Genomic DNA, 27,789 nt, shown 5'->3' with positions numbered 1-27,789 from the left:
CATAGAGAAAATCAACACATGAAAACTGTGTTCATACGTTCACTAAATGAACGAAATGCAGGCTATGTTCCTACACTCTGAGGATCGGTGGAACTGTGCAAGTAAAATAATCTGGAAATCTTAATGTCAAATTCAAAAATTAAGAAAATATGTGAATATTGATCACTTCTTTCAATGGATATGAGTGCAGATTTCCTGATCTGTCACATGGCTTTTTTTTTTTTTAACCAAACAGGAAAGGTTTTGACATCCTTGTTTGCTGTTTCTGCAACTCAGAGAAAAGCTGAAAGCACCTTCTCAGATACTGGCTGGCACACACAAAAAAACATTCAGGAAAGTTAGAGAAATCCCAGAATGTTATTTATCAAGCAATTCAGATGTATCCTTCTGAAAAAGATTAACTCTGGAAATTTTATTACTTAGAATGTCACTTATAAGATATTACAAGACATTTCTACTGTGTCCATAACATTTTTAACTTCTTTTTCTTTAACTAGAGTATAATTGCTTTACAATGTTGTGTTAGTTTCTGCTCTACAACGAAGTGAATCAGCTATATGAATACATATATCCCCTCCCTCTTGGACCTCCCTCCCACCCCCAGTCCCACCCATCCAGGACATCACAGAGCACCGAGCTGAGCTTCCTGTGCTATACCACAGGTTCCCACTAGCTATCTATTTTACACGTGGTAGTGTACATTTTTAGTTCTTATACAGCTCTTTTTTCTTAGCTCCTTTACCCGGTTCTCAGAAGAAATCTAAAGTGATCTGACTCCTTTGGATACCACATAGTAGGCTGCTAAATTTCTTACTCAATGATATGGAATTGCTTTCAAGCTGAGTCCTGAAGCTGTAAGCTTCAAACTTTGATTTAAGCACCAAAAATGTTTGGGTCATTATGTGTGGCTTGGCATATAAAATAACTGCAACAATAACAGTCACAAAGATCTTACCGTGTGTCAGGAACTATTCTTTGTGTTTTACAACTACTACTAACTCATTTAAGCTTCATAATAAAATCCTCATATTCATCCTATGAGCTAGGTACTATTATTATTCCCATTTTATATATGAGGAACAGAAAGCGATTTGCCCAAAGTCAAAGAGCTGTTAAGTGGCAAAGCCATGATAGGAACCTGGCCATCTGTCTCAGAGTCCACACCTCTAATCCCTATACTTGATTGTCTCAACTAGCAATCTACTCCCCCCAGTTGAAAAATTACATTGACTCCTTCTAGCCACCCTCCTCCAACATTATACCCACTTGAGTAACTGAACGCCAAGTTCGATAAAGCTGCATTCTCTAACAACCCCCTTTCCCAAGGTCCACAGGAGGAGCTGGCTATTTGCCCGTGAAGCCTGTTCACTCCCAATCTGAAGAGGCTTAATGGAGACTAACTCTGTCTGTGCTACTGGAGGGAGGAAGGTGAGTTTTCTTGTTCATTTAGCATGAAAGTCTCTTAAATGGAGGTGTTTCCTTCCCCTTCCATCTGCTACCGCCAGCTGCAGGTGAGAAGGTCTCCTGGGTATCAGTTTCACATGACCTGCCTCTAATAAAGACAGGTCATCTGCTCCCAAAAAAGGCAGCAACTTCTCACATCAGCTTTACTGCTAACTGCAGGTTTCATCTACAGGAAGAGTTTAAGGGAAATGAGCAGGAATTATAAAAACTTTTCTAGTTGGTGACGCAGAGAAACCTCATCAGCTTTCATTTTCTCAGCTGGGAGTGCAACCAACATGATTAAAGCCAAGAAAGAAACCCTCAAGTTATCGTATTAACAATTCCGTTCTTTAGATGAGACAACATAAAATCTTGGGAGGGTAGAACTAGAACTTAAGTTCAACATCATTCCCCACATTTTACAGATAAGGAACTGAGACCCATAGGGGACTCCTGGCATACTCATGATAACACAACTAATTTATGACTTAAAAATGTTACCTTTTTGGATTATTTTCTTTAAAAAAAAGAAAAGAATAGAAATTAATCAGCCTCCCTGGCCTTCTAGAAATGGCTCATAGCATAAGGCTCATGACACAAAGGCAGAATTTTATTGCCTTACACAGAGGAAATTGCAATTACTACCCCAAATCCCCAAAATGGGTCATCCTAGGCCCTAGGGCTTACATATTGGAGTGAAAATGGAGAAGTGTCTGGTCTTTGGTCTCTTAGCTACTGTGCCTCTCACTATCCATTGCTGGCTGGTCCTTTAGCATCTGTTGGGTCTTTTGCGCTCGGCGGGATACAGAGATTCTCCCACAGTGTTTCTCTATTTCGATCACAGGTCTGCTGTAAGGGATTCTTGCCACTGCTCTTGGGGCCGAAGTGCTCAGGGCAGGCTACCACAGGCATCCATCCAAGCTTCCCCCACCAGAGGTCTCATCCTCTATGGAGTAATGTGCAAAATTGCAATCAGATCCCCAGCTCTTTATAGAGCCTACGGCAAATCTCTTCCTCCCAGTTCCCTATCCATGCCAGTCTCATGCATCCTCCCTTCTCCTAAGGGTCAAGCCACTTCCTTTCCCCTCCTCCTGCAAAAGTCCAGTTCTTACCATCCCAGAGGCTTTCTAAAGCAAGGGTTATAATACATCCCTGAGGCTCGGAAGCCCTGACCTCCTAGAATGGAAAGCAAGATCCCTGTCATCGTGAACAAATTATTTGCATATGTTTAATGTCTGACTCTCTCTCCAGGCTATAAATTTCATGAATTAAGGATTAGGATTAGGTTAAAGTTAGAGAGAGATTTAGGATCCTTCTGTCTTGTTCACTTCTGCATCCCCTCTGTCAGCTCAAGGCCTGGTAAATAATGGTCATTCAATACATATTTTCAGAGGGAAGAAAGGGAGGGACCAGGGAAGGGAGGGAGAGAAGGGAAGGAGAGAGGGAGAAGGTTGATGACGGTGGCCCTCTGAAATAACAAGAGCCTGATTTAAGGTAGTCTCAGAGAACGTAGAGAGGAAAGGGTGGGAATGAAGTTGAAAACTATTAAGAAGAAATAATTTACAGGGTTTGATAACAAATTTGCCATGAAATATGTGAAATACGGCAGTCATAGATGATTCTGAGATCTTTTAAATTGACTTACCTAAATATGCTGTGGGACTGTGAGAGAAAGACTGGGTTGGTTTTGTTGGTAAGAGTGGAGGTTGGTGGAAGGCTTGTGAACAGTGAGTCTAGTTTGGAAACTGTAAGGCGTCTGGGGAGGATGTCCAGTAGGCAGATAAACCTGTGTGTCTCACTGTTTTAAGTACATGTGAACAGGAAAACCAAAATCAACTTGTGAGGTGGGCAAAGTTATCTTTAGAAAGTCCCGTCTCTTTTAAGACCCATTTCAGGCCCCAAGTTCCCTAATTTTTTGCCTATCTTTCTTCATCTGCTTTTAAGAAGTGATCTGATAATCTAAGATAATCTCAGTTTAGAAGATAAACTATTGATGAGACACAATGAGTTAGCCCTCTCACGTTGTACTGGGAGCACTGCCTCAAACCAAAGGAATGATGATAACACCACTAGTAAGAGCCAGTGCTTATGTGGCTCTTAGTATATGCCAGGCACTGTACCAAGCACTTCATGCTCTCAGCAACACCATGAGGTAGGAATCATTTTAGAGATGAGAAAACCGAGACACCGAAAGGCTAAGTGGCTTGTCCAAGGTCGCACAGCCTACTAGTAAGGAAGCAGGAAACATACCCTGGTGCTGTGGCTCTGGAGTCCATTCTTGTATAAGGGTGGAAATTTAAAAGAGTGGAAATGTGCAGTAAATTTTGTGGGGGGACCCTAGCAAGATTCAGAGTCCGTTGTGCAGGTCACTGCAGCTTCACCCTATAAACTGATGACCATGATGACATGGGCTCTGCCAAGAATTAACCTTAGACAATGTACTTAATCTCTTTCAGTTTCATTTTCCTCATGGACAAAATAAGGAGAAATGACCCATGTAAAAGGTTATTCCATATAGCAGCATTTGTAATAGCAGATAACTGGAAACAACCTAAATGTCTATTGAGAGGAGACTGGCTATAAAAAGGATTGTATGTCTATAAAATGGAATATAATGCAGCCATAAAAGAGTGAGGTAGAGCTCTATATGCTGTTTAGAGTGATTTCTAGGATATATTGTTATAGAACTGAGTATAGAGTATGCTACAATTTGAGTAAATAGAATGATAGGAATATATATACATTCTTTTAAGCTTGTATGTGCATACATGCAGGAACCCTATAGAACTGGTTGCTTCAGAACTGGGCAGATGGGGAACAGAGATGTGAGGAGGAAGCCTGTACCAGTTAGGGTACCAGCAGGAGTACACGGCACACTCAAAAGTGTGATTAGGGCTTCCCTGGTGGCGCAGTGGTTGAGAGTCCGCCTGCCGATGCAGGGGACGCGGGTTCGTGGTCTGATCCAGGAAGATCCCACATCCCCGGAGCGGATGAGCCCGTGAGCCATGGCCGCTGAGCCTGCGCGTCCGGAGCCTGTGCTCTGCAACAGGAGAGGCCATAACAGTGAGAGGCCCGCGTACCACAAAAAAAAAAAAAAAAAAAGTGTCATTAAATGGAGTTTAATGAAAGAATGATTTGCAACAGTGTGGACAGGGGTAAGCACCCAACAAAGGATGGTGATGTGTCCACCGTTGGTCTAGCTACAGAGCAGAGTCATTACCATGCCTGGGCCCTATGGGACAAGGGGAATAAGTGGTTACCTGAACCCAGAGAGAGAACTGTAGGTGTAGAAGGAGGCACTGGACAGCAGACACAGCCTTCCCCAGATGAATCCACAGCCCAGCAGAGAAGGAGCTGGGGTTTAAATAAAGACCCCGACCCCATTCTTCTCCTGCCCTCTGATCTCTTGCCAGTGCTGCCCCAGGGAAAACCCTACCAGAAGCCTGAGGGCAAAGGACACTGTAAGTGTACCCTTAGAGAAGAGCCTCTTGGGGCCCAAGGCAGGTGGCAGTGGATCTGGAGGGCAGAGACTATCCCCCACAGAAACTGCATGCATAGCCTTTATCTTGTACACTTAGAACTATGTGAATATGTAACTTATTTGAAAAGTAATAAATTTTGCACACGCACAGAAAAATTAAAAATTAAACGTAAAATGAGGGACTAGAGCAGATGGTTGCAAAGTCTCTCCCCCTCTCCAAATTCTACCTTTCTTTGACATGTGACTTTTTCATCTAATCACAATCCATGGCTCCACCTAGTGTCAAAGCAATGCTTCACTGAGTTCAGAGCACAGACTCATTCAGGAGGAATTCCAGAGCTGACATGCTCTCTGCTCCAAATCACTGGTGTATGTAAGCAGTTTTCATTGTGAATTATACCCACGTGGCGAATGATCTTATCCCCTAAAAGTAGAAAATAATTATTTTGAAACAGAACATTTGTTGTTTTTTCTTTTTTTCTTTTTTTTTTTTTGTGTGTGGTACGCGGGCCTCTCACTGTTGTGGCCTCTCCCATTGTGGAGAGCAGGCTCCGGACGCACAGGCTCAGCGGCCATGGCTCACGGGCCCAGCCGCTCTGCGGCACGTGGGATCTTCCCGGACCGGGGCACGAACCCGTGTCCCCTGCATCGGCAGGCGGACTCTCAACCACTGCACCACCAGGGAAGCCCTGTTGTTTTTTCTTTTAAAGAGATAGTGAACCTTGACTTAAATTCAATTTTGAACTAAATAGTTAAGATTCCCCCCCCCCCCCATATTTCAAACTGTTAAATACACTTAGAGGTAAACAGCATGTGATCTAAGATAGTAAATCTTCCATAGCCCACTTTTGAGCTTGTCACTCCTCTGTTCATATGTCCTTAATGCAGCAATTCTCAACCCTGGCTACAGAAAATATCCCTGGGGGAGTTTTAGGAAGCTCCTACTGGAGATTCCAATTTAATTGGTCTGAGATGGGACTCAGGCATTAATTTTTTTTTTTTTTCAAGATCACTAGTGTGTGTCATGGGCCACCAGGGCTGGGAGTCCCTGAGTTAATGATCCATTACTGCCTATGAGGTGTATTTCCCTCACTACTCAGAATGTGCTCCTTTCACTTTAGACAAATAAGGTCACTTGTAAGACAATTTTCCACTCTCCATGCCTTGCTCATGCTACATCCTCTACACTGCTCAGGCCTTGAATGTTTTGCCCCTGTCCCCCTCTCCCGCTGCCTGCATCTCGACTGCCATAGTTTTACCTCTTATTCCGTACCCTGCTTAAGGGCTACCTCCTCCAAGAATTCCCCTGCCCCTCATTCCCAAACAGATGTTTCTTCCTCTTTTGAATCCCTGAAGATTTTTAAAATAACTTCTATGATACTTTTTTTCCTTAATAGAAAACTAACACATTTATAGAGTATTCTTTTTTCTTATCAAATTGACAACAATCAAAAAGTCTGATACAGGACTTCCCTGGTGGTCGAGTGGTTAAGACTCCACGCTTCCAATCTGGCGGGGGGGGGGGGGGAGGGGGCGGAAGTGTGCGGGTTTGATCCCTGGTCGGGGAACTAAGATCCCACATGCTGTGCTGTGTGGCCAAAAAAATGTATTTTTTAATTTTTTAAAAAATGTCTGACACAGTAGTACCCTCTTATCCATGGTTTCGCTTTCCATGCTTTCAATTACCTGTAGTCCGAAACCGCAAATCCAAATCCCAACCACAATCCGAAAATATTAAATGGAAAAATCTAGAAATAAACAATTGATAAGTTTTAAATTATGCACCCTTCTGAATAGTGTGATGAAACCTTGTACCACCCTCTCCATCCCACCTGGAACATGAATCATCCCTTTGTCCAGCATATCACCCCAAATAAAATGCTAATTTTTAATAACCCAAGAGTTCATTTTATTTATTTTTTTTATTTATTTTTTTTTTTTTTGCGGTACGCGGGCCTCTCACTGTTGTGGCCTCTCCCGTTGCGGAGCACAGGTTCCGGACTCACAGGCTCAGCGGCCATGGCTCACGGGCCCAGCCGCTCCGCGGCATGTGGGATCTTCCCAGACCGGGGCACGAACCCGCATCCCCTGCATCGGCAGGCGGACTCTCAACCACTGCGCCACCAGGGAAGCCCCCCAAGAGTTCATTTTAAAAAGATAAAATATTGTAAACAATTTGGGTTTATCCAGAAATGCAAGGGTAGTTAAACATTAGAAAATAAACATATAATTCACTACATTAACAGATTAAAGGGGAAAGAACATATGATCATCCAAAATATGCAGCGAACAATATTCTTAATGATGAAAAACTGAGAAGCAGACCCTAAAAATTCAGGAACAAGATAAAGAAGTCCATTTACTTCTATTCAGTATTATACTGGATTTCCTAACAAATGCAGCAAGACAAGAAAAAGAAATAACAAAGCACAAAGATAGGAGAAGCAGTACCTGGTAGAAGTATTGGAATGGTCTTTTTTCATAAAGATATAGTCATCTACATTCCAATGAATCTACAGGCAAATGATTAGTAATAATAGCAGAGCTCAGCAACATGGCTGAATAGAAGACAAATACACAAAATCAAATATATTTCTAAGCACTGGCAACAAAGAGTTAGAAAATACAATTTTGAAAAAAAATGCAGTTTACCATAGCAATAAAAAATATAAGCTACCTAATGAAAGTTGTATAAGGCCAATATGGAATAAATTCCAAAACTCTATTTGATGAACATCTAGGAAGACCTGTCACAGAATACATGGTGGAAGATGTTCAATAGGAAAACTCTATTGTAAATTTGCCAGTTCTCCCCAATTTGATCTATAGATTCAATGTAATCTAATTCCAAATCCCAATGGGATTCCTCCCCCGACCAAAAAAAAAAAAGAAAAAAACTGATAAGCTGATTCTAAAATTTGTACAGATAAATAAATTTCAATATGTAACTAAGACTCTTTTGGAGAAGAATTAGGTAGGAGGACTTGCCCTACCAGTTTTCTAGATTTTAATTATAAAGTTATAAGAATGAAGAGAGTGCGGTACTGATGCTGCAGTAGACAAGTGGATTAATGGAATAGTGGAGATTCCAGAAACAGATCCACATATTTGTAGACATAATATGTAAGAGAAGTGGTATTGTACGTACTGTGGAAAGGGAGAATTAGTCAATAAGTGGTGCTGGGGAAATACAGGGAAAAAAGCAAAATCAGATTCCTACCCCACAGGTACATTGGAAATCAATTCTAGGTGTATTAAAGACTTGGATGGGAAAGCTGATATTTTTAAACATCTAAAAGGAAAATATAGAATAGTATCTTTATATCTTTGGGGTAGAGAAGAATTTCTTAAACAAAACACACACAAAATCTTATCCAAAACTGAAAACTGAAAAGATTGACAAACTTGACTCTACTAAAATTAGGGATTTCTGTTCTTCAAAAGACCTCACAAAAGAATTTGCAGACAAGCCACAAACCAAGAGTAGATATTTGCAACATATATAACTAGTGCTGTGCTTGTAAATGTTTTAAAACTAGCTTTGCAAGGGAAAAAGCCATGATTTGTAGGGTTTGATGACTACCATGGAGGAAATAATCCCACTGTGGCTTATTTCAAGCTATCAACATGATGTCACTACACACAGTTTGGAAGAAAGCACAAAATCACTCTTGTGAGACTGTATAAGCCAGCTCCAGCGCACCACAGCATATTACCCTAAAGAATTTGTTTCCAGAATGTATAAAGAACTCTTTCTGTATATCAATAATTAAACATCAAACAGTGCCATACAAAAATGAGTTTAAAAAAAGAGAGAAAAATAAATACCATATGCTAACACATACATATGGAATCTAAAAAAATAAAAATCAAAGGTTCTAAAGAACCAAAGGCGTAGACGTAGAGAATGGACTTGAGGACACGGGGAGGGGGGAAGAGTAAGCTGGGACTTAGTGAGAGAGTGGCATGGACTTCTATATACTACCAAATGTAAAACAGATAGCTAGTGGGAAGCAGCCACATAGCACAGGGAGATCAGCTAGGTGCTTTGTGACCACCTTAGAGGGGTGGGATAGGGAGGGTGGGAGGGAGATGCAAGAAGGAGGAGATATGGGGATATATGTATACATACAGCTGATTCACTTTGTTATGAAACAGAAACTAACACACCATTGTAAAGCAGTTATACTCCAATAAAGATGTTAAAAAAAAAGAAAAATGAGTAAAAGATATGAATAGTTGTTTTATAGAAGAGAAAATATGGAGAATAGAAATATACAAAGATTCTCCACCTTCATTAGTAATCGTATTAAAATTAAACATTAATCTTAATGTTAATTAAGATTTCAATAAGAAACTGTATTATACTCTATAGGTGGGTTAAAATTAAGAAGTGTAACTATACTAAGTAATTGCAAAGACTTGGATCAAGAGGAGCTCTTAAGCAATGCCAGTGTGAGTATAAACTGGCACAACTACTCAAGAATAAAATTCAGTACTATCTTATATGTTGAATATTTGAATACCCTACAATCCAGAAATATATACTCTTAGGTATCTATTATAGAGGAATTCTTGCACAAGTGTACCAGAAAACACAAACATGAATGTTCAGAGTGGCATTTCTATAATAGTAAAAAAAAAAAAAATGTTCAACCCAAATATATCAGTCACAATTTGTTCAGAGAAGCAAAACCACTGTGAGAAATGAACACAATAAGGGATTTATTATAGGGAGTTGACTGTATGCAATTACGGAAGCTGGATGTACCGTCTATGTGAGGCTGCTGTTCCTGTGTCTGATGCTAGAGCTAAAGTGCACAGGACAGGAAGTCAGGATGTGAAGTGGGGAAAGCAAGGACACACTGGAACACACAAGGATGGACTGGAATCTGCACTAGTCTCTCCCCACTCCCAAATCCCTGGTGCCATTCACCGTGGAGTTAAACACACACCTTACCCAAGAGTTAGAGAAGCTGAGCAGACAATTTGAAAGGAGTTGGGTGAGCTATAGGCCTGCAGGGACATCCTCAGTGCAAGGAAATAGGGCCACTCCTTCACTGCCACTTCTGTACTGGGCACAAAATGTCTCTTGTCTTTTCTCATAAGTCTAAGAGGCCCAGAGAAATGAAGTGACTCGTAATCTAGAAGCCTATTTTTAAGAAATATCCTTATGCATCTGAAACTCTTCTCAAGAGAGCTCATGTCAATATTTTGGATCTGAGTACATGCTATTCCTCCTCTCCAAAAGACATTCCTGACGTGTGTACTTGTGCCTGTTGCCTCTCATGATACCATCTAAACAGGTTTAGGTAGCTTTGCAATAACAGATCTATTGATACTTATATTATTAGTCTCCAAAGGAAGATCCTCATTCCACTGTAAATACATGTCATTTTAGGACTGATTTCCTCCTGAAACTTTTAAACATAATCTTATGTAAATTTGAGCACTGCATCCAAATGTGCATTTTATTTAAATGTGAATTGCTGGCTTTGAGCTAAGGACAAGTTTTCAATCCTCTATCCAAATCTGGTACCAAATTATCCATGGTTACTGTGCGACTACTAATCTAGGCGGGGGCGGGGGGGGGGGGGAACACTCTTTGGCAGAAGCGGATAAGTAAGTTCCCAACCTTCATTTCTCTATTCATAAAGACTTCCAGAATAAGGTTTAAACCCATTACCAAAATGTAGCATCAGGGACTTCCCTGGTGGAGCAGTGGTTAAGAATCTGCCTGCCAACACAGGAAACACGGGTTCGATCCCTGGTCCGCGAAGATCCCACGTGCCGCGGAGCAACTAAGTGCATGCGCTGCAACTGCTGAAGCCCTCTGCTTAGAGCCCGTGCTCTGCAACAAGAAAAGCCACTGCATTGAGAAGGGGGCACACCACAATGAAGAGTAGCCCCCGCTCACCGCAACTAGAGAAAGCTCACGTGCAGCAATGAAGACCCAACGCAGCCAAAAATAAATAAATTAATTTTTTTAAAAACAACAAAAAAAGTAGCATTAGAATTTAAATTATTTAAGGGAAAGAATGATAAGTCTTCGCCAATGCATTTATTTTGAGCAATAATAATACAATAAAGTTGCAGTACTGGGAAAGAATTTGGCTAATCTTAAGAACAATATCACAATATATAACTTGAAGTGACTTTTTCTCCCTCTCTATCTAAAAACATTGGGCCAAGAACAGTTAATCAGAGTTGAATGCAATTTTACATTAGATGTTTTGCTGTGGCTTTAGATTTTGAGTAACAAATACTTTAAATCATTTCAGTGAGTTTGAAAATCTAGTTTCATAAAATAACAAATTGGAAGCTGGTGATTTAAATTTGCAATTTTTTCTCTGCAAAACTATTCGTCATAAAAATCTCTACATGTTGAGTTCTGCTACTGACTTTAAAATATAAGGGCTTCCCTGGTGGCGCGGTGGTTGAGGGTCCGCTTGCCAATGCAGGGGACGCGGGTTCGTGCCCCGGTCCGGGAAGATCCCACATGCCGAGGAGCGGCTGGGCCTGTGAGCCATGGCCGCGGAGCCTGTGCGTCCGGAGCCTGTGCTCCGCAACGGGAGAGGCCACAACAGTGAGAGGCCCGCGTACCGCAAAAACAAACAAAACAAAAAAATATATATATGTATAATATAATTTAATTCACCAAAATGTGATTCATAGTCCACTTTTTCAGGAATGTATTTTTTTTACAAAGTGAGATATATCAGTACTTCTTTCATTTCTAAGTCTTTCTCTATTCTTTTTTTGCTAATTTATTTTTACTCTATTTCTAAGACAGTTTACAACAAAATGTCCCCACAACCCACACTTTTATAAATATGATACTTATTAAGTTATATTCTGATATGGTTATTATTCAGAGACCTCAAAACAGAGAGATGGGCAAACTTCCTCCTGCAAGGGAGTAATCGATCACTAAAACCACCGATCAACTGAGCATGAGACAGTTTTACATACAGGCAATCATAGGCTGCTTTGACTTTCTCTTCCTATACTCCTTTGGGTCTAGACTTGAGGAGTTAAGGTGTCTAGATATTTGCACCTGGGCTGTGGGTACCTGCCACGAATTGGGTTCCCAGGGAAGCAGACTCTGAGACAGAGATTAGGGTACCAGAAGTTTATTAGGAAATGCTTTTGGAACCAAACCAGTCTACTGCCCTGGCTTAGGCCAATGTTAAACGAGGGAAAAGTGCCCTCCACCCAGGCCAAGGAGAAGATATAAGATCCAGCTATTCCTTTCCATGTGGAGATTCTCTTTCAAGTGTCGACTTTGGAGGATATGTGTTTCCTCTAATTAAAGAGGGCAATATTTTTTATCAAGTGTCTGTAAATATTAGTGGCTAAACATTTTCAAAACTGGAATTTCAATTACAGTCTTCATTATCAATGAGCGATTTAGAAAAACACAGCATTGTACTGAAACAAATTTGCTATGTTTTTCAGACACTAAAGAATTGAAAATTTTGGTGTTTTTTGCTTTTTGGAAAATATGTTTTCTTCTAGGTTTCCTTTTGTTTTCGTCTTTATGTGACCTCACTCTCCATGCCCTCTGTATCTCTTCCTAAAATCTGTTCTTGCTGTCAGGTAGAGATATTTAGCCACAAAGAAAAATCTAAGTAGGACCCACCCAGCTTTTATATCCTGCATGGCTGAACTATAATGAAAGTTTGAGTTTTTCCAAAAGTCTGGTCTTCACTGACTGGGAGGAAAAACAGTTGGAAAAAAATGCCTTGGGCATGTGAACCATGTAATTTCATTTGAACTAAGGAATTCCAAAAATACTTGCTTATTGAAAGGGCAGTTATATTTTTGTGTTGGAACTTGTTAGGGAGAAGGATAAGTACTAGTTCTTTCCTCCCCTACTTTTTCTCATAAACATAAAATATAAAAATTAAAGACTGTCTGAGTGGCAGGGTAGAAAAATAATGTGGAGAGGGTGAGTTGGACCATGTCCTGTCCTGGAACCTATGCCTTCCTTGGGAGACTATTTCGTGAGATCTATTGAGCCCCACTCAGCTTCAGATAACCCTCTCCCCCTCTGATGAGAATTCAGGGCTTCTTCTGGCCAGGTCTTCAAGATTAGTTGGATTGAAACACAGAGGTTTTGCCAGTTCTGTTCACTGACACCAGCATAAATGCTGTGCCAATAGCAAGACTGGAATTTTTGGGTTCCTGCTGGGCAAACTGGTCAAGCAGAACATTTTTAGGTCTGGTCTGGTTTAAGGGGATCCGGTGTTAAGAATAATATTAATCACTAGCATTTTGGGGAGTATGTACCATGTGCCAGTCACAATACTGGGTACTTTTACATGAATTACATTATTTACTCCCCACAACAATCATTTGTGGATTTTTGAAGCTTAGTGAGGTTAAGAACCCAGATTTTGAAACCAATCAGTCTGTCCCCAGAGCTTTTGATCTTCTTCCCTATTCAGTGAGCACTGACTTTTGATAATGGGTCTCCGTGTACTAGACTGGAATCTCAGACACTAGCATAGCAGATGCTATTGGTGCACCGTGTCTCCGTGGGGCCTTACCAACTGCCAGCAACTTTCAATGGCTTTCTCTAGTGGCAAGAGATCCAACTGTTAGCATGGAGGCTGGGTGTGCAGAGATTTAATGCCTCCCAGGAGCATCCCTTAACTAATGGTTGGTAAGAGTTGGTGCATAAATCTCCAGCTCCCTTGCTTCTCAGGCGCAATAACTCAGAGGCATGGGTTCTACACTGGTTCCCAAAATTCCCCAGAGGGACTAAGCACTTGTTACCCATACTACTAATGTGATTGAAAACACTCCCCTTATTGGCTATCTTCCCTCCCTTGCTTATTTCCCCTGCTGGCATTTCCTGTTACCAACAGCCAAATAAACTATTGGCATATGTATTCTTGTTGGCTTCTGGGGGAACAAAACGAAGACAAAGGGTAAAGGAAAGGTGGGTCTACAAAAGAAGGAGAACCCAGGTGGAGGAGGTGCTGCATTGCTGGAAGGAGATCACGGGGTTGCTTCTTTAGGAAGCAGCCTCATAGATGGTTCCCTGTTCTTGAAGGTAACAGTCTTTGGGCGACAGGAGAGAAAGGTTTTGAAGGATTATTGAATATTGACACACTAGATGGTTCTTTTACTGCTTTGTTGGTGGGCTTTTTTTCAGAAGTCTCTTTTGCTCCATTCCTTTTAAATTTATATATTTGTCTAAAGTTTTAGTAAGAAGTAAGAGAACCCAGGAAATGCATCCATTAATAAGTGGAATAGTGAAACAGGTATAAATGCAAACATGTTCTCAATGGAACATTGAGGAAGCAACCATAAGTAAATGAAAGATAAAAAGTGCATATATAATTTTGGAGGATTTATAGCTTACCCATGGCCTGAGTATAATAATGTTACGTACTGTGTTTCATAGTGACAAACTCTTTCACCAACTTGTGACTCTATGGCCTTTGCTGATTAACTGGACTTCCAGTGGTGTCTAATATGTTTTCAGGGACTAACATGGGCTTTGGGAAACTCTTGCTTTGTTGAAGTTAATGGCATTGTAAAGCGTTAACTATCGTGTTCACACATTTTAATTCCTTGACTGTCTTTGATTTCATATACTCAACTTCATGACTGCATTAACTGAGTTTTGACATCTTTAAAATTTATTGTATGGTAGTTATATGGTCTGAATAAGTTTGTTTCGGAACTTTTGCTTGGGGGTATTGTTATTAGTGCTTTCAAGGTGAACAAACTTAGAAATGCCCATAGTTGTTATAAAATCTGTAGAGTAAGAGAGGATGATACAAACTTGAGTAGCTTTTTTTACCAATGACTACTTTAGCCACAAGAGGGAACTGTATGAGCAATAATAGAATATTTAGGGATAAGCTTTAGAGGATCTCAGCACCCATTTCCCCATTCCTTGAGTTTTGGAGCTTACCCCATTTTAGACAAACAGACGTTTCACCAGAGATCTGGGTTACAGAGCTGGATAACTCTTTCTACTTTTTAACAGACATTAACAGGTAAACTGTTTTTTATTTCTGTGATCATAGAAGGATGTGGGCTTAATAACAAAGTATACGCAGGCAATGGCCAAGTTCCTTTTCTAATCCACACACTTGGCTGATATAAACCCATGTGTTTCCTTCCACCTGGTCAAGGTAAAAACCTGGAGAGAGCTGTTGCCATCTTTGTCAATTTTTTGTCTTTACTGCAGAGGAATTCTGAGACAACCTCTGAGAACAATGTGCTTGCCTGGGGTTAGGGAAGTGAAGGTTGAGGGGAGAAATTGGAACAATATGCTCCCTTTCGCAGGGTCCTGCAGAAGATTCCTGTCTATCGGGAAGCCACAGGCAGTGCAGCACACAGCAGGAACACAATCAAATCCTAAGGACCTTCAGAGGAAAGAGCCTGCAGTGCATTCCAATGGGCATTTTTAGGAAATAACTTGGGTAAGGGGAGAGTCTTCCTTTGGTGAATCATGTATTGAATGATGTGGGTGGGTTAATGTTAAACTACTATCCAATTTTTAAAAGACTAATTCCTTGATTCACTTTATAGCCTTCAACATCCTACCTGAGTGATGTGATTTCTTCTTCCCTCTCTTCTGTCCACTGCTTATTTTTAAGAATTCACATGACCTTTTGGATAAATTATCGTTTTCATTTTTGCTTAAGATACAAATGATGTTATTTGCTAGGTGAATGTGAAAATGCCAATTTCACTCATTTTCTTAGCAATTTTTCTGCATGAAGGATTAATAAAAAATATTCTTAGGAATTAAAAAAAATAGTTAATAAGTCAGCCTGACATAAAATATGTATATTTAGTTAGTGAGAAAATAAGTTTGTAGAAAGAGACAGTGTTGAAGTTGTTAAGTGTTTGGGTTCTGGGTTCAAGTTTTGACTCCACCACTTCTTAGCCTCGGGTTCTTCTCCTGTAAAATAAGGATAATAATAGTTACCTCATATGATTGTTAGGACGATAAAAATTAAGTGCTTAGAGCAGTATCTAGCACATAATGAGGGCTGAATAAATACTAGTTGTTGTTGTTATTATTATTACTATTATTATTATTATTCATGTAATAGCATTAATCATTAGGAAGTTCTTTGTGTCTAATCCAAAATATACTGCTAAGGGCACGGATTACTCTGAGCTCTTGGTTTCCAGCATTATGAAAAAAAAAAAAGAATCTGATAAGATAGTTATTATAATTTCCACTCTACAAATGAGGAACAGTTAAGTGTAGCTCAGAGGGCTAGGAGGGCAAAACAAATATAATGAGCACGGGCCAGGTAGTCCATAAGCATGGGCTCAGCTCACTCATGATGATTGCTATTGAATGACCTAAGGTCACTTCAACCACTTGGTCTCATCTGGTCTCTACAGCAGAGTTGTTACACCCTTTGGATAACTCTTTCATCAGGAAATCAAGAAAATTCAGATTTGCTGGAAGAGGGTTCATGCCCACACTTCCTAGGAATCCAGTGCACCTGGATTCTGACTTGTTTGCATGCTGACAGGAGAATTGGAGATTCGGTGCAGAGATTCTAGCCCACATATAGAGTACAAACAAGAGGCACTTTAGCTTTTTAACTCCTAATCAACTCTTTATCAACCTTATTAATATGCATGAGAATCATGAGGGTATTTGTTTAAAATGCTAATTCTTGGGCCACACCATCAAGGAATTCTGATTCAAGAAGCCTGGGACTTGGCCAAGGACTCTACATTTTATTTTTGTGTGTGTGGCAGATTCTCTTTTTAATTTTTCTTTATTTAATTGAACTATAGTTGATATACAATATTATATGTTGCAGGTATATAATATAGTGATTCACTATTTTTAAAGGTTATACTCCATTTATAGTTATTATGAAATATCAGCTATATTCCCTTTGTTGTACAATATATCCTTGTAGCTTATTTTATACATGATAGTTTGTAGATATCTGCATTTTATTTTATTTTATTTTATTTATTTATTTTTTTTTGCGGTACGTGGGCCTCTCACTGCTGTGGCCTCTCCCGTTGCGGAGCGCAAGCTCCGGACGCGCAGGCTCAGAGGCCATGGCTCACGGGCCCAGCCGCTCCGCGGCATGTGGGATCTTCCCAGACCGGGGCACGAACCCGTGTCCCCTACATCGGCAGGGGGATTCTCAACCACTGCGCCACCAGGGAAGCCCCGGTATCTGCATTTTAAATTGTATCTCCAGACAATTCTGATGCAGGTGATGAGTGGACCACACTTTGGGAAAACTGATCTCCTCAATAACAAATTAACATATTAAAAATAGCACTTACTATTTTTTTGATTATAAAAGAAAAAAACCCAGAAAGTGCCGAGAATGAAAAAGAAAAGAAAAACCATTCATAATTATATTTTCTAGAGATGCCTACTGCAAATATTTTCATGGCTGTCCCTTTAGTTATTTTTTTTAAATATGTAGCCACTTTTCTGTATCTCTCAGGTACTTACAATCAAGTGTATTGAGTGTTGTTTCACAGATATGTTCATTTTATATTAATTCTCTAGTGGTTTTATAAATTATTTCTATGCTTTAAATATATGTAAAGTTACTCTATGAAATCCACTTATATTCTTATCAGGTCTAGAGATTGGACTGGATATTATTTAAGGCCCATTCTGACCAAGACGTCATTCTTGTAAGAATCCTGCAATTCTCTGAATGTAAGGATTAACCACATTCAAACTTGATGGAGAACCTAAAATACATCCTCCAAAACTTAAGCTCAAAGATTTGCTCTTGAGCTTTGTCTTTCTGTGCAGACCTGCTGATGTGACATTGTATCAAAGGTAATAATAACATTTCTTCAAAGATGATATACAAATGTCCAACAAGTATATAAAAAGCTGTTCAACATCACTAAACATCAGAGAAATTCAAATCAAAACCCAAAGTGAGATATCATCTCACATCCATGTAGTTGGCTACTATTAAAAAAAACCCCAGAAGATAGCAAGTGTTGGTGAGGATGTGGAGAAATTGGAACCCTTGTGCACTGTTGCTGGGATTGCAAAACGATGCAACTTCTGTGAAAAACAGTATTGGAGGTTCCTCAAAAAATTAAAAATAGAACTGCCATATGATCTAATCATCCCACTTCTGGGTACATATCCAAAGGAATTGAAAGCAGGGACTTGAACAGATGTTTGTACACCAAAGTTCTCAGCAGCTTTATTCACAGTAGCCAAAATGTGGAAGCAACCCGTGTCCATCAATGGATGAATGCATAAGCAAAGTGTGTTATATATATACAATGGGATATAATTCAGCCTTAAAAAGGAAGGAAATACTATCACAGTCTACAACATGGATGAACCTTGAGGACATTATGCTAAGTGAAATAAGCCAGTCACAAAAAAGACAAACATTGTATGATTCCACTTACATGAGGTGGAAACTAAACTAGTCAAACTCACAGAAACAGGAAGTAGAATGGTTGTTATCAGGGGCTGGGAGGCAGGGGAAGAGAGAAGTTATTGTTTAATAGATATAGAGTTTCAGTTTTGCAAAATGAAAAAGTTCTGTTGATCTGTTTCACAATAGGGTGAATATACTTAGGCTACTGAACTGTTCACTTAAAAATAGTTAAGATGGTAAATTTTATGTTATATGTTTACCACAACACAATAGCTAAACCATTAAAAAAGGTAATAAAAAAGAGTGTTGCCCTTTTATAACATTTTGAACTGTTATAAAACATAAGTTATACAGTTAATATTAAGGTTTGTTTTGATAAAAATTTTTCATGTAAACTGTTAAGTTTCTAGAATTGTACTCACTTGGGGTTTATAATTCTCAAAGTTATCAGATTAAACCTAGTGGAAAACCTAAGACTAACGGATGAGAATAGCGCACAAGACAAAACTATTATATACCAGAATGGTTTGTTACACCTGGGCACTAAACATAACCCTAAGCTTACTGGTAAATACAGGCAATAAAAAAGATAATGCAATGAATATGAATTTTTCTCCAAATTAATGAAGGGAATTTCTCTGAATATAGAGGGAAAAGAAGGAGGAGGAGGAAGAGGTAGAGGAGAAAGGGGGGAATGAAGAAAGGGAGGTGTCATTAGAATTATGGTGAACTCTATTGTCTCACATTATGGGGTTAAACAATTTCTCATTCGCACTCCTCTTGCTATTTTAATAAAGAATGCACACAGAAAATTCAGGTTGGCATTTTTTATACTGGAAAACTGGATGAGACGTGATCAAACAGAATGATTGTTATTGTTTGCTATTTGAGTGGAATCAGGTCTGTTTCCAACGATTTTTAAAAAATTTCTGAAAAGACCAAAGTGAAGGGAAAGAATAGTGACTCTTTTCCCATTTTGCTTTATTAGGAACAGTAGACTTCCTCACTTTATTTTCTAGTTTGTGTTCAAGTGCCAGCTTAGGGAGTCGCATTTGCATCAAGTAAGGCTTATTAATAATAAGCCATTCTGCCTTTATGGTTAATTAAATGATTCTAAGTAAAATTTAACACTATTTACCATGAGGATTGTGGACAAGGTAGACTGGTTAATCACACATGATGGAGTTCCTGATTTTTTAAAAATTTAAATGTTTATACATTTTTAATGGAAATTTCAACCATATGGAATAACAAGCTGAGTTCCCAAGTTCCAATCATTTAGCTTCCTAGATTATCAACCCATGGCCAACCTTGTTTCATATATATTTCCACCTTCTCCACTCACCCCCCCAGATTATCTTGAAGCAAAACCCAGACATTGTATCATTTTAGCTGAGATATTATCAATCTTCAGGTGGGGATGAATAATAATCAAGAATCTATCCCAGAAGCAAATACATCAGTTGCAGAAGTGTCATAAAGTTGAATGTTAGAAGCATATTAGGCACTTCCCTGGTGGTCTAGTGGTTAAGAATCCGCCTTCCAATGCAGGAGATGCCGGTTCAATCCCTGGTTAGGGAGTTAAGATCCCACATGCCACGGAGCAACTAAGCCCAAGAGCTGCAACTACTGAGCCTGCACGCCATAACTAGAGAACCCACGCACTTTGGAGCCTGGTGCTCACTCCCTTGTGCCACAACAAGAGAGAAGACTGTGCGCTGTAGGAAAGATCCCACGTGCCATCAACTAAGACCCTATGCAGCCAAAAATAAACAAATAAATAAATATTTTTTTAAAAAGCATATTAAACAAAAACTAAAGCAGTATCACTTTCGGTGAATACTGTGATAGGCTATTATAGAGCTCCCCCCCATATTGGGAGTGGTGTGCGAAGGATCAAATTCCAGTCCAACTGTACTGTTATAAGAAGTCTGTGAATGTGTGAAGGGCAGAGAGCCTACTTTCAGTCTGATGACTCAGGGTGCTTTTCCTCCTAATTCTCCTCTCACCAGTCTTGGGACAGTGCCTGAAGCTCCACGTTACTGCATTCCTCCCTGATTTGCCAGCACTGCAGGCCCCACTTAAAGCAGGCAAGTGGGGCATTATCAGTCACGAGCAATTTAACTTTGTTTTACATAATTGTTTTTCATTACAGAAGTAACATGTGTTCGTTATAGACAATTTGGAAAATACAGAAAAGCCCCCAAAAGAACATAAAAAGCACCATAGTCAGGGGTAAATACCAGTATTTTAGTGCATTTTCTTCCTTTTTTTTTCCTAGGCATTTTTACACTTTTTTTTCATGAACATAGGATATTTTACATACTGCCTTTTTTCTGCTTTCATTACTTCATAATATATAGTAAATATACTTCTATATGATTACATATTCTTCCCCAACATAATTTTTTATTTTTGCAAGATATTCCATTGTAAGGAAGGACTATAATTAATGTCTTCTGGGGGACATTTGGATTATTTCCTCTTAGTTACACCTTTGTGGGGTACATTCTTAAAGCTAAACTGTACATATTGATGTTTATTTCTTAGAAAATAATCATAGGCAAAGAAATAGTTGGGGCCAAAGGTATGCGTATCTTTAAGATCTCTCTTTCTTAAATGTAATACCAACTACTCTTTAGAAAAATTGCACCAAATTATACTTCCACCAACCATTTATAAATGTACCTGTTTCTGTGTACCAACATTTCTTCTAATTAAAAAAACCCGTTAATTTGATACATGAAAACACATACCTATTGATGTTCACTTACACCTCAGTCTTAGCTCAGAATAGAGTTCATTAAGTTTGACTTGAGAGTGACGGTGGTGGTGTAGGGAAAGGAAGAGAAGGAACATCCAGGGCACAGGAGTTGCTAGTGTATTTAGAGTAACATTACACTGTTATTTTAAAGCTGGAAAGTCCAGTTCATAAGGTTTCTATCACAATGGGGGAACTCTTAAGTAAGGGATTGTGGAGAGTCAGATATTTTACTTTTCCCCCCACAGGAGAAAGGCCTACAGGGTCTCACTGCCTGGAGCAGCTACCACAGTTCAGTTCAATCCAAAGATCACTAGATCTGTAGAAGGAAGGCCAGTTCTCTTCAGGCCATGTGACTTTAGGCATGTCCACCACTCTGGTCCTGTTTCCTCATTAAGAAAGTGAGAATAACATCACACCAGTATTACCTACCTTTAAGATTTACCGTGGAACGAAATCAAGTCATGCATTTGAAAAGATTCTGCAAACCTTAAATGCTACAAAGGAGAGTAGCAGGAAAATTAGATTCTAAAGCCATCAAGTGAAGTTAAAACTGAGAGCAATGAAAATTACTTAGAAGTTTCTTAAAATGTGCTTGAGTGCAGTTAAATGCTAACATTTAGGAAGCACGTGAGAACAAAGAACCTCTGAAGGACAGCTGGGACGAATACACTCTCAGGAAATTTTGCCAGTGGAATTGGTGCCCTGTAACTTATTTTAATTTCCTCTCTCTTTCTGCCAAGTGCATAACTGAATCTGAGAATGTAGGATGACAGTATGATGCCACTGTTATTCTTCTACAATTTTATATTGGCAAGTCAAGAAACCACTCTGGGCCTCTTTCTCTAATGGTACAGTTCAGCTGGATCATGGTTACATCCAAAGTTTCCTTTGACAAATACTCTGAGTTTACTATTCTTACAACGTTCCAGGCTGCTTTGCTGTTTGTCAGGAAAAAAAACACCAGGAAGGAGACACGGTCTGACCACAAGAGGCTGGTGAGCGGTGAGACAATTTCAACTTTGATTTGAGGAATCCTGGGTTCTTTGATCGCCTTCTGGGGAATGCACTGAATGTTTAGGAAAATTATGGAAAGTTACATATTTTGTTATGAATACCAGCTACAATACTACATCTGATACGGATTAAGTTACTTTGTTTCCTCTTTTGCTGTTTATCTTGCTACTTTTTCATGTGAGCTAACGTTTTTTTTTTAAACCTGGGCTAACTTAAAAATCCTTTAATTGAAAAAGTAACAGAAACACGTGGAAAAATTCAGACAGTACAAAAAAGTAGATAATGAGAAGCAAGTCTTTTAATCCAGACGCCCCCGTCCCCTTCCCGTACTCCACAGTCCCTCGCCACTCCTGCCATCCTATTCAGAGGTAATCACAGAGTCAACACTTAAGAAAACCCTCTTATTGTTAAGGTGATCCCTGGGTCCCAAAAGTTAAACATTGAACTACAGAATCTCTAAAGTGTGTTCCGGCTCTAAAATTAAATCTTATACCCTACTGAGAGTGCAAAAGAGAAAGCATCGCCTTGTTTAACATTATGGTTGGTAAAGGGACAGAAAAATGCAAACTGAATTTAAAAATATACACTACATTTAGAATTCCTGAAGGACAGAGAACAGGATTCAGGCACTTTCACGGTGGTTTATTTACGAATTGAAATAAAGGGCCCCTCTAGGGTGTAAACTCCATGAGGGCAGGAAATTCACCACCAGGTTTCACTCCAGACCTTCTCAAACAAGAAAGGCTCACTGGGCCAGGGCCACGACAAACCAGCACCGAGACCAGAAGCCAGGACCGGAACTAGAGCAGGGGGCGTCACGTGACTCGCCCTCCTCTTCAATTACCCCCACCCCCACCCCCGCTCGGCGATGCAGCTCCGAGACCGCCTCCACCAGAGGCCGCACCAATCCGCGAGGGAAGTCAAATTTGGCTAGGCCAGGCAAGGGGCGGCTCCAGCTCGTAGTCGCCTTGTAGCTGCGTCTCGCTGACTCGGCCCACCTGTCGCCGAGTCTCAGGCGGTAGTCCCGCCTTCCAGCCCTGACTACACGCTCTACCAAGTGGGAGATGCAGAGGAGCAAGAGCGGGGCAAAGGCGCATGCGTGTTGGAGTGAAGCCCAAGGCGAAGTTTTAGAAAGCAGAGGGAGAGGGAGGGAGAAGTCTCCAGTACACGCGCGCGCGCAGCAGCCCTCCCTGGCCAGACACACGCGGCGCGGCGTGGTGACGCCAGGGCGGCCCGAGGAAGGGGCGGGGCCGGGGCGGGCCTTCCCAGCTTTTCCAGCTCCTCCAGCTCCTCCAGCTCCGGCTCCTCCCGCCCCTCCCGGTCCCGACTCTCCCTCCCCCTCCCTCCCCCACACTGGGCCCCGTCTGCGCGGGGGTGCCTTCGTCGCTTAGCTTCGCGTCGGCCCGGCCCGGCCCGGCCAACGGGCAAATGCCCTGAGCTGCCACCGCCGCCGCCGCCGACTCGGCCGGTGGCGGTGTGGGAGACGGGCGTCCGGCCCCGGGCCGCTGAGTGTGACGGACGGGGCCGGGGGCCGCCGGGCGCCGCGGCGTCGGCGGCTCCGCGCGGACCATGTATTTCCTGAGCGGCTGGCCCAAGAGGCTGCTCTGCCCTCTGGGGAGCCCGGCCGAGGCGCCTTTCCACGTTCAGTCCGACCCCCAGAGGACTTTCTTCGCCGTGCTGGCCCCGGCCCGCCTCAGCATCTGGTACAGCCGAGTAAGTAGAGCCGCCCGCCGTCTCTCGCCTCTCCCTCCCCGGCGTCCCGGCATCGTCTCGCCCCCAACTTCCACTCAGAGTCTGGGATCCCTGCCCCTTCGCGCCGGACCCACTCGTCTTCACCGTCGGCGTCCTTGTTCCACCTACTCGGCCGCACGAACCCCCGGGTCCTAACACGTTCTCCGGCCAGGGCTCCAGGGTGGATGTCGTCGCTGCTGCCCCAAATCCCAGCGCCTCTCTGCGTTGGACCGACGGCCGCGCATAGTGCGGACCCCACGCGCTCCCTCGGCAGAGCACAGACTTTCCCTCCTCTCCCTGCCCACATTCGCTGAGGAACAAATTTGTTTAAACTTTCCACAATTAGGAATCTGGCTGCTGTTTTGTTCCTAGCCCTTCCTTGCCCTAAAGGCCATTGTTTTGAAGTTAGGGAAAGCCTGTTGGGCTTTCCAACAGGCTTTCCAGTGTCAGACTTTACTTGCTGTGATAACTTGTAGCAATTACAGCCAGAGTTATTTTTTCTAAAGTTCTGATAATCCACCTCCTTGCCTCACCCCAACATCTCCTTTCCACTTTCAGGCCAGTTCTTTTTTCTGCTGCTTTTGGACTCTTCTGTAGAGAATTGTAGGGGGTTAGTAGGAGCGGAAGTAGAGCTCATATCTGTTCGCGCTGCTTCTGGTATTCACACCTGGAAGTAATAAGATTTGGGAAGAGCGTGAACCGGCGTTCTGTTTTTGCTTTCTGTGAATCTTGCTTTTTTATTTCTTGTATCTAATCACTGAGTAGATAACTTCAAAAATAAGTGGTGGATAGGATACTCCTTATTTTCCGTGACGGTTCTGTTTATAAAAGCAACAAAATAGAGTATAAAAATGCCCCCCCCCGAAGGCAGTACTAATCGATGTCTGAGTAAAGTCGTTCTCTTTTCAAAGCTAATTTTACCAAGTGGAAATAGGTCGTGCCCTTAGCTTTGTTAGATCTGTGTGAAATACTGGCTTTAGTTAAATTAGTTAAAACTGTCACATCTGTGTATCTGACCATTTGAATGCCTGTAAGGCCCTTGACTACCCTCACACACAGCCCTGGTAAAAGTGATGATGAGATTTAGATATTTCTGGTATCTCTTTTATATGACTGTCATAGTTAGTGTTTAAATCAGACTATTTGCCGTTCAGTTTTAGCTGATTTAATTTTTAAATATATATCAGAACAAAATAGGCTGTTATAAAACAGTGTACTCTTCTGTCTGGTGCTTGATTGCATTTTTTGAATATATGTATTGCATATCATTTGGTTCTTAAATGAGATACTAATTCATTTACATCGGGTATGCCAATTGAATTATATTTTATTTGGTTGTGTATAACTATTATACTTAAAGCATATAAAGAAAAAAATAGAACTTGAAATTGCCTTCTGAATTTAGTACATAATTTCACTCTAATTTAACAAATTGTTTGTAAAGCCTAAAATTTAACTTTCCTTATCTCTATAAAGGTCAGACCTAACTTAATTTTAGGCGGAACTAAACTTAATTTGAAGGAGGAATAGACCAGAAGCCTGTAGGCTACTATTCCTCTGTAGAAGAAACAAAAATGTGCCTTGACTTTCTTAGGGATATTGTGAATAATAAGAATATCAGGTTTTTTTTGCTTTTGGACTTAGATACTAAATAAATCAAAGGCAGTCCTGGAATGTAAAACTACTCATACTCCTTTCTTTCAGATTCCCACCGTGCACACAGATAGCTGCTTCCTACAGAAGTGCTGGGGCCACTACCATTAAGATCCACTGTGCAAAAAATTAGTTTGTACAGAATATGTGGGTTCAGAAGTACGTGAAATGAGATGCAGGGATACCTTAGAGGAGGCTCCATGGTACTGTAGGTTTACGAATGGTTAACTTTGATCTCTGGCATCACTGTCACTTTAAAGATTAAAGTATTGGACCAGATGAATTTAAGGTCTATAACTGGGTGAATGGGGGAACAGGTGCCAGACCCCAGTTTTTATTTTTATTTTTAAATTTCTAAACTTAAAATTATTTTAACTTACATAATTTAGGTCAACAGACTTCTTTTGGAAGTGAAAACATCTCTATGTGTTAATAAACAAAAGAGTTTCTGTAGATACGCATTTTGCTTTTTGATTTCGGTTTTTGGGTTTTTTTTTTGGTGGTACGCGGGCCTCTCACTGCTGTGGCCTCTCCCATTGCAGAGCACAGGCTCAGCGGCCATGGCTCACGGGCCCAGCCACTTCGCAGCATGTGGTATCTTCCCGGATTGGGGCACGAACCCGTGTCCCCTGCATCGGCAGGGGGATTCTCAACCACTGCGCCACCAGGAAAGCCCTTGATTTCATTTTTAATGTGAGGATGTGACTTGTATTCCTTGTAACATGTTGATGTAAATTGCTTTCTCTACTTCGTGATTCTACTTAGGAGTTTTAAAAACTGCTTGAGCTTACAACAGGGATCATCCATATATTTTGGAACCAAGAGGGACTTCAAAAAGGTTTGGTATGTATGTTAGATTGGGCTGCTAGAGGTGGGACTTACTTGATGGAGCAGTTGATGATGTATTTCTGCCAAGGGTATTGTAAAAGGACTAGTTTCAGCTTTGAGGATGAAGCTGCTGTTTAAAGCACATTATGATTTATGATTGACATGGGTGTTGTGTGAGATGAATTGTGTTTTCTGTATCATAGAGCCTAGAATTATTCCTTTAATATACTGCTTAACTGTGAGTACAAAAAGTCTACATATATGAACCACAAAATGATACCTTAGAATGCCATAATTCTAAATTAGTCTTATCTCAGTTTTCAGGTCATTGATTATTTCAAATATATGAACACCTCCTGTGAAAAAGGTAGTATAAATAGGCACTATATGAAAGGGATTAAGGGGCACATTGTATGAAAAAAAATTCTATCCAAAGATATTAGTGTGTTAATATAAATGAAAATTTTGTGAGTTATCACTTCTAATAAAAAACTGAAATAGATAAATAATTACTGGCCTTATGAAATAAATTGTCTTTGAGTAACCCTGAATAGAAACTTATCCTCTTGTTGCTGTATACTAATAATGGAAAACAATGAGATAGACATTCAAAGAATCAGGTGTATGATTAACTGTGTGACCTTAGGAAGGTAACTTAATTTGTATTGTACCTATATTTTTCCAGCTCTCCCATTTCTCACCTTTTCAACCGTATTCTGTTAATGCCTCCAAACAGCCTTCCTTATAAACTCATTGATTGGAAGTCATTTAGGGTTCACTGTTGGTTAAAGAATGAAGTTCAAACTCCTTAGTTTGATACCAGAGAACTCCCCTCTTGGAATGCTCTCTTGCCCCATCTCTGCCTATCAGAATATTATTCAAACTTTAGCTACTGTTGAAATCCTGCTCTGTGAGTCATTCTTTATTTATTGTAATTAGAAGTGTTCGTTTTTTTTGATGAACAACTGTTTGTACTGTAGTTTTGCACACATGCTTTATTTCTCCAACTAAATTGTAAGTTTCTGGAGTGCAGAAGTGGTCTTATTTATTTATTTAATTGAAGTGTAATTGAGTTACAACATTGTGTTATTTAATTAATTAATTTATTTATTTATTTATTTATTTTTTTTTTGCGGTACGCGGGCCTCTCACTGTTGTGGCCTCTCCCGTTGCGGAGCACAGGCTCCGGACGCGCTGGCTCAGCGGCCATGGCTTATGGGTCTAGCAGCTTCGCGGTATGTGCGATTTTCCCGGACCAGGGCACGAACCTGTGTCCCCTGCATCAGCAGGCGGACTCTCAACTACTGTGCCACCAGGGAAGCCCCATTGTGTTATTTTAGAAGTGATCTTATTTTGTATTATCCATAATGCTTTGCACAAAGCACATGCTTAATAAGTATTTAAAATAAGTTAATGAATTTAGGATATCTGTCCTATGCATAGCACAGAATTTTTTCAAGTTTTAATAATTGGAAGATTTTTAAATGTTGACA

The 27,789-nt window shown here is 40.6% G+C and overlaps 2 protein-coding genes across 4 annotated transcripts in view; both read left to right on the top strand.

The window, feature by feature from the left end:
• Nucleotides 1–16,096, top strand: part of PDCD1LG2 (programmed cell death 1 ligand 2) — an 85,477-nt gene extending 69,381 nt beyond the window's left edge. The window contains exon 6 of the mRNA XM_067041578.1: nucleotides 15,233–16,096. Coding sequence (XP_066897679.1) covers nucleotides 15,233–15,364 — 132 coding nt within the window. The 3' untranslated portion in view covers nucleotides 15,365–16,096. The remainder of the gene's footprint in view (nucleotides 1–15,232) is intronic.
• Nucleotides 16,097–23,384: 7,288 nt separating this feature from the next.
• The window catches only part of RIC1 (RIC1 homolog, RAB6A GEF complex partner 1), a 138,077-nt gene continuing 133,672 nt past the window's right edge, over nucleotides 23,385–27,789 (top strand). For 2 of the 3 annotated variants that reach the window (XM_059071810.2, XM_059071808.2), the window contains exon 1: nucleotides 23,385–23,797. In XM_059071810.2, the coding sequence (XP_058927793.1) occupies nucleotides 23,654–23,797 (144 nt within the window). In that variant the 5' untranslated portion in view covers nucleotides 23,385–23,653. The remainder of the gene's footprint in view (nucleotides 23,798–27,789) is intronic. The other variant, XM_059071809.2, reaches the window with a different exon arrangement.

The sequence above is a fragment of the Kogia breviceps genome, chromosome 8, assembly GCF_026419965.1.
Source record: "Kogia breviceps isolate mKogBre1 chromosome 8, mKogBre1 haplotype 1, whole genome shotgun sequence".
NCBI lineage: Eukaryota > Metazoa > Chordata > Mammalia > Artiodactyla > Physeteridae > Kogia > Kogia breviceps.
This window is presented reverse-complemented; position numbering and strand designations above follow the sequence as displayed.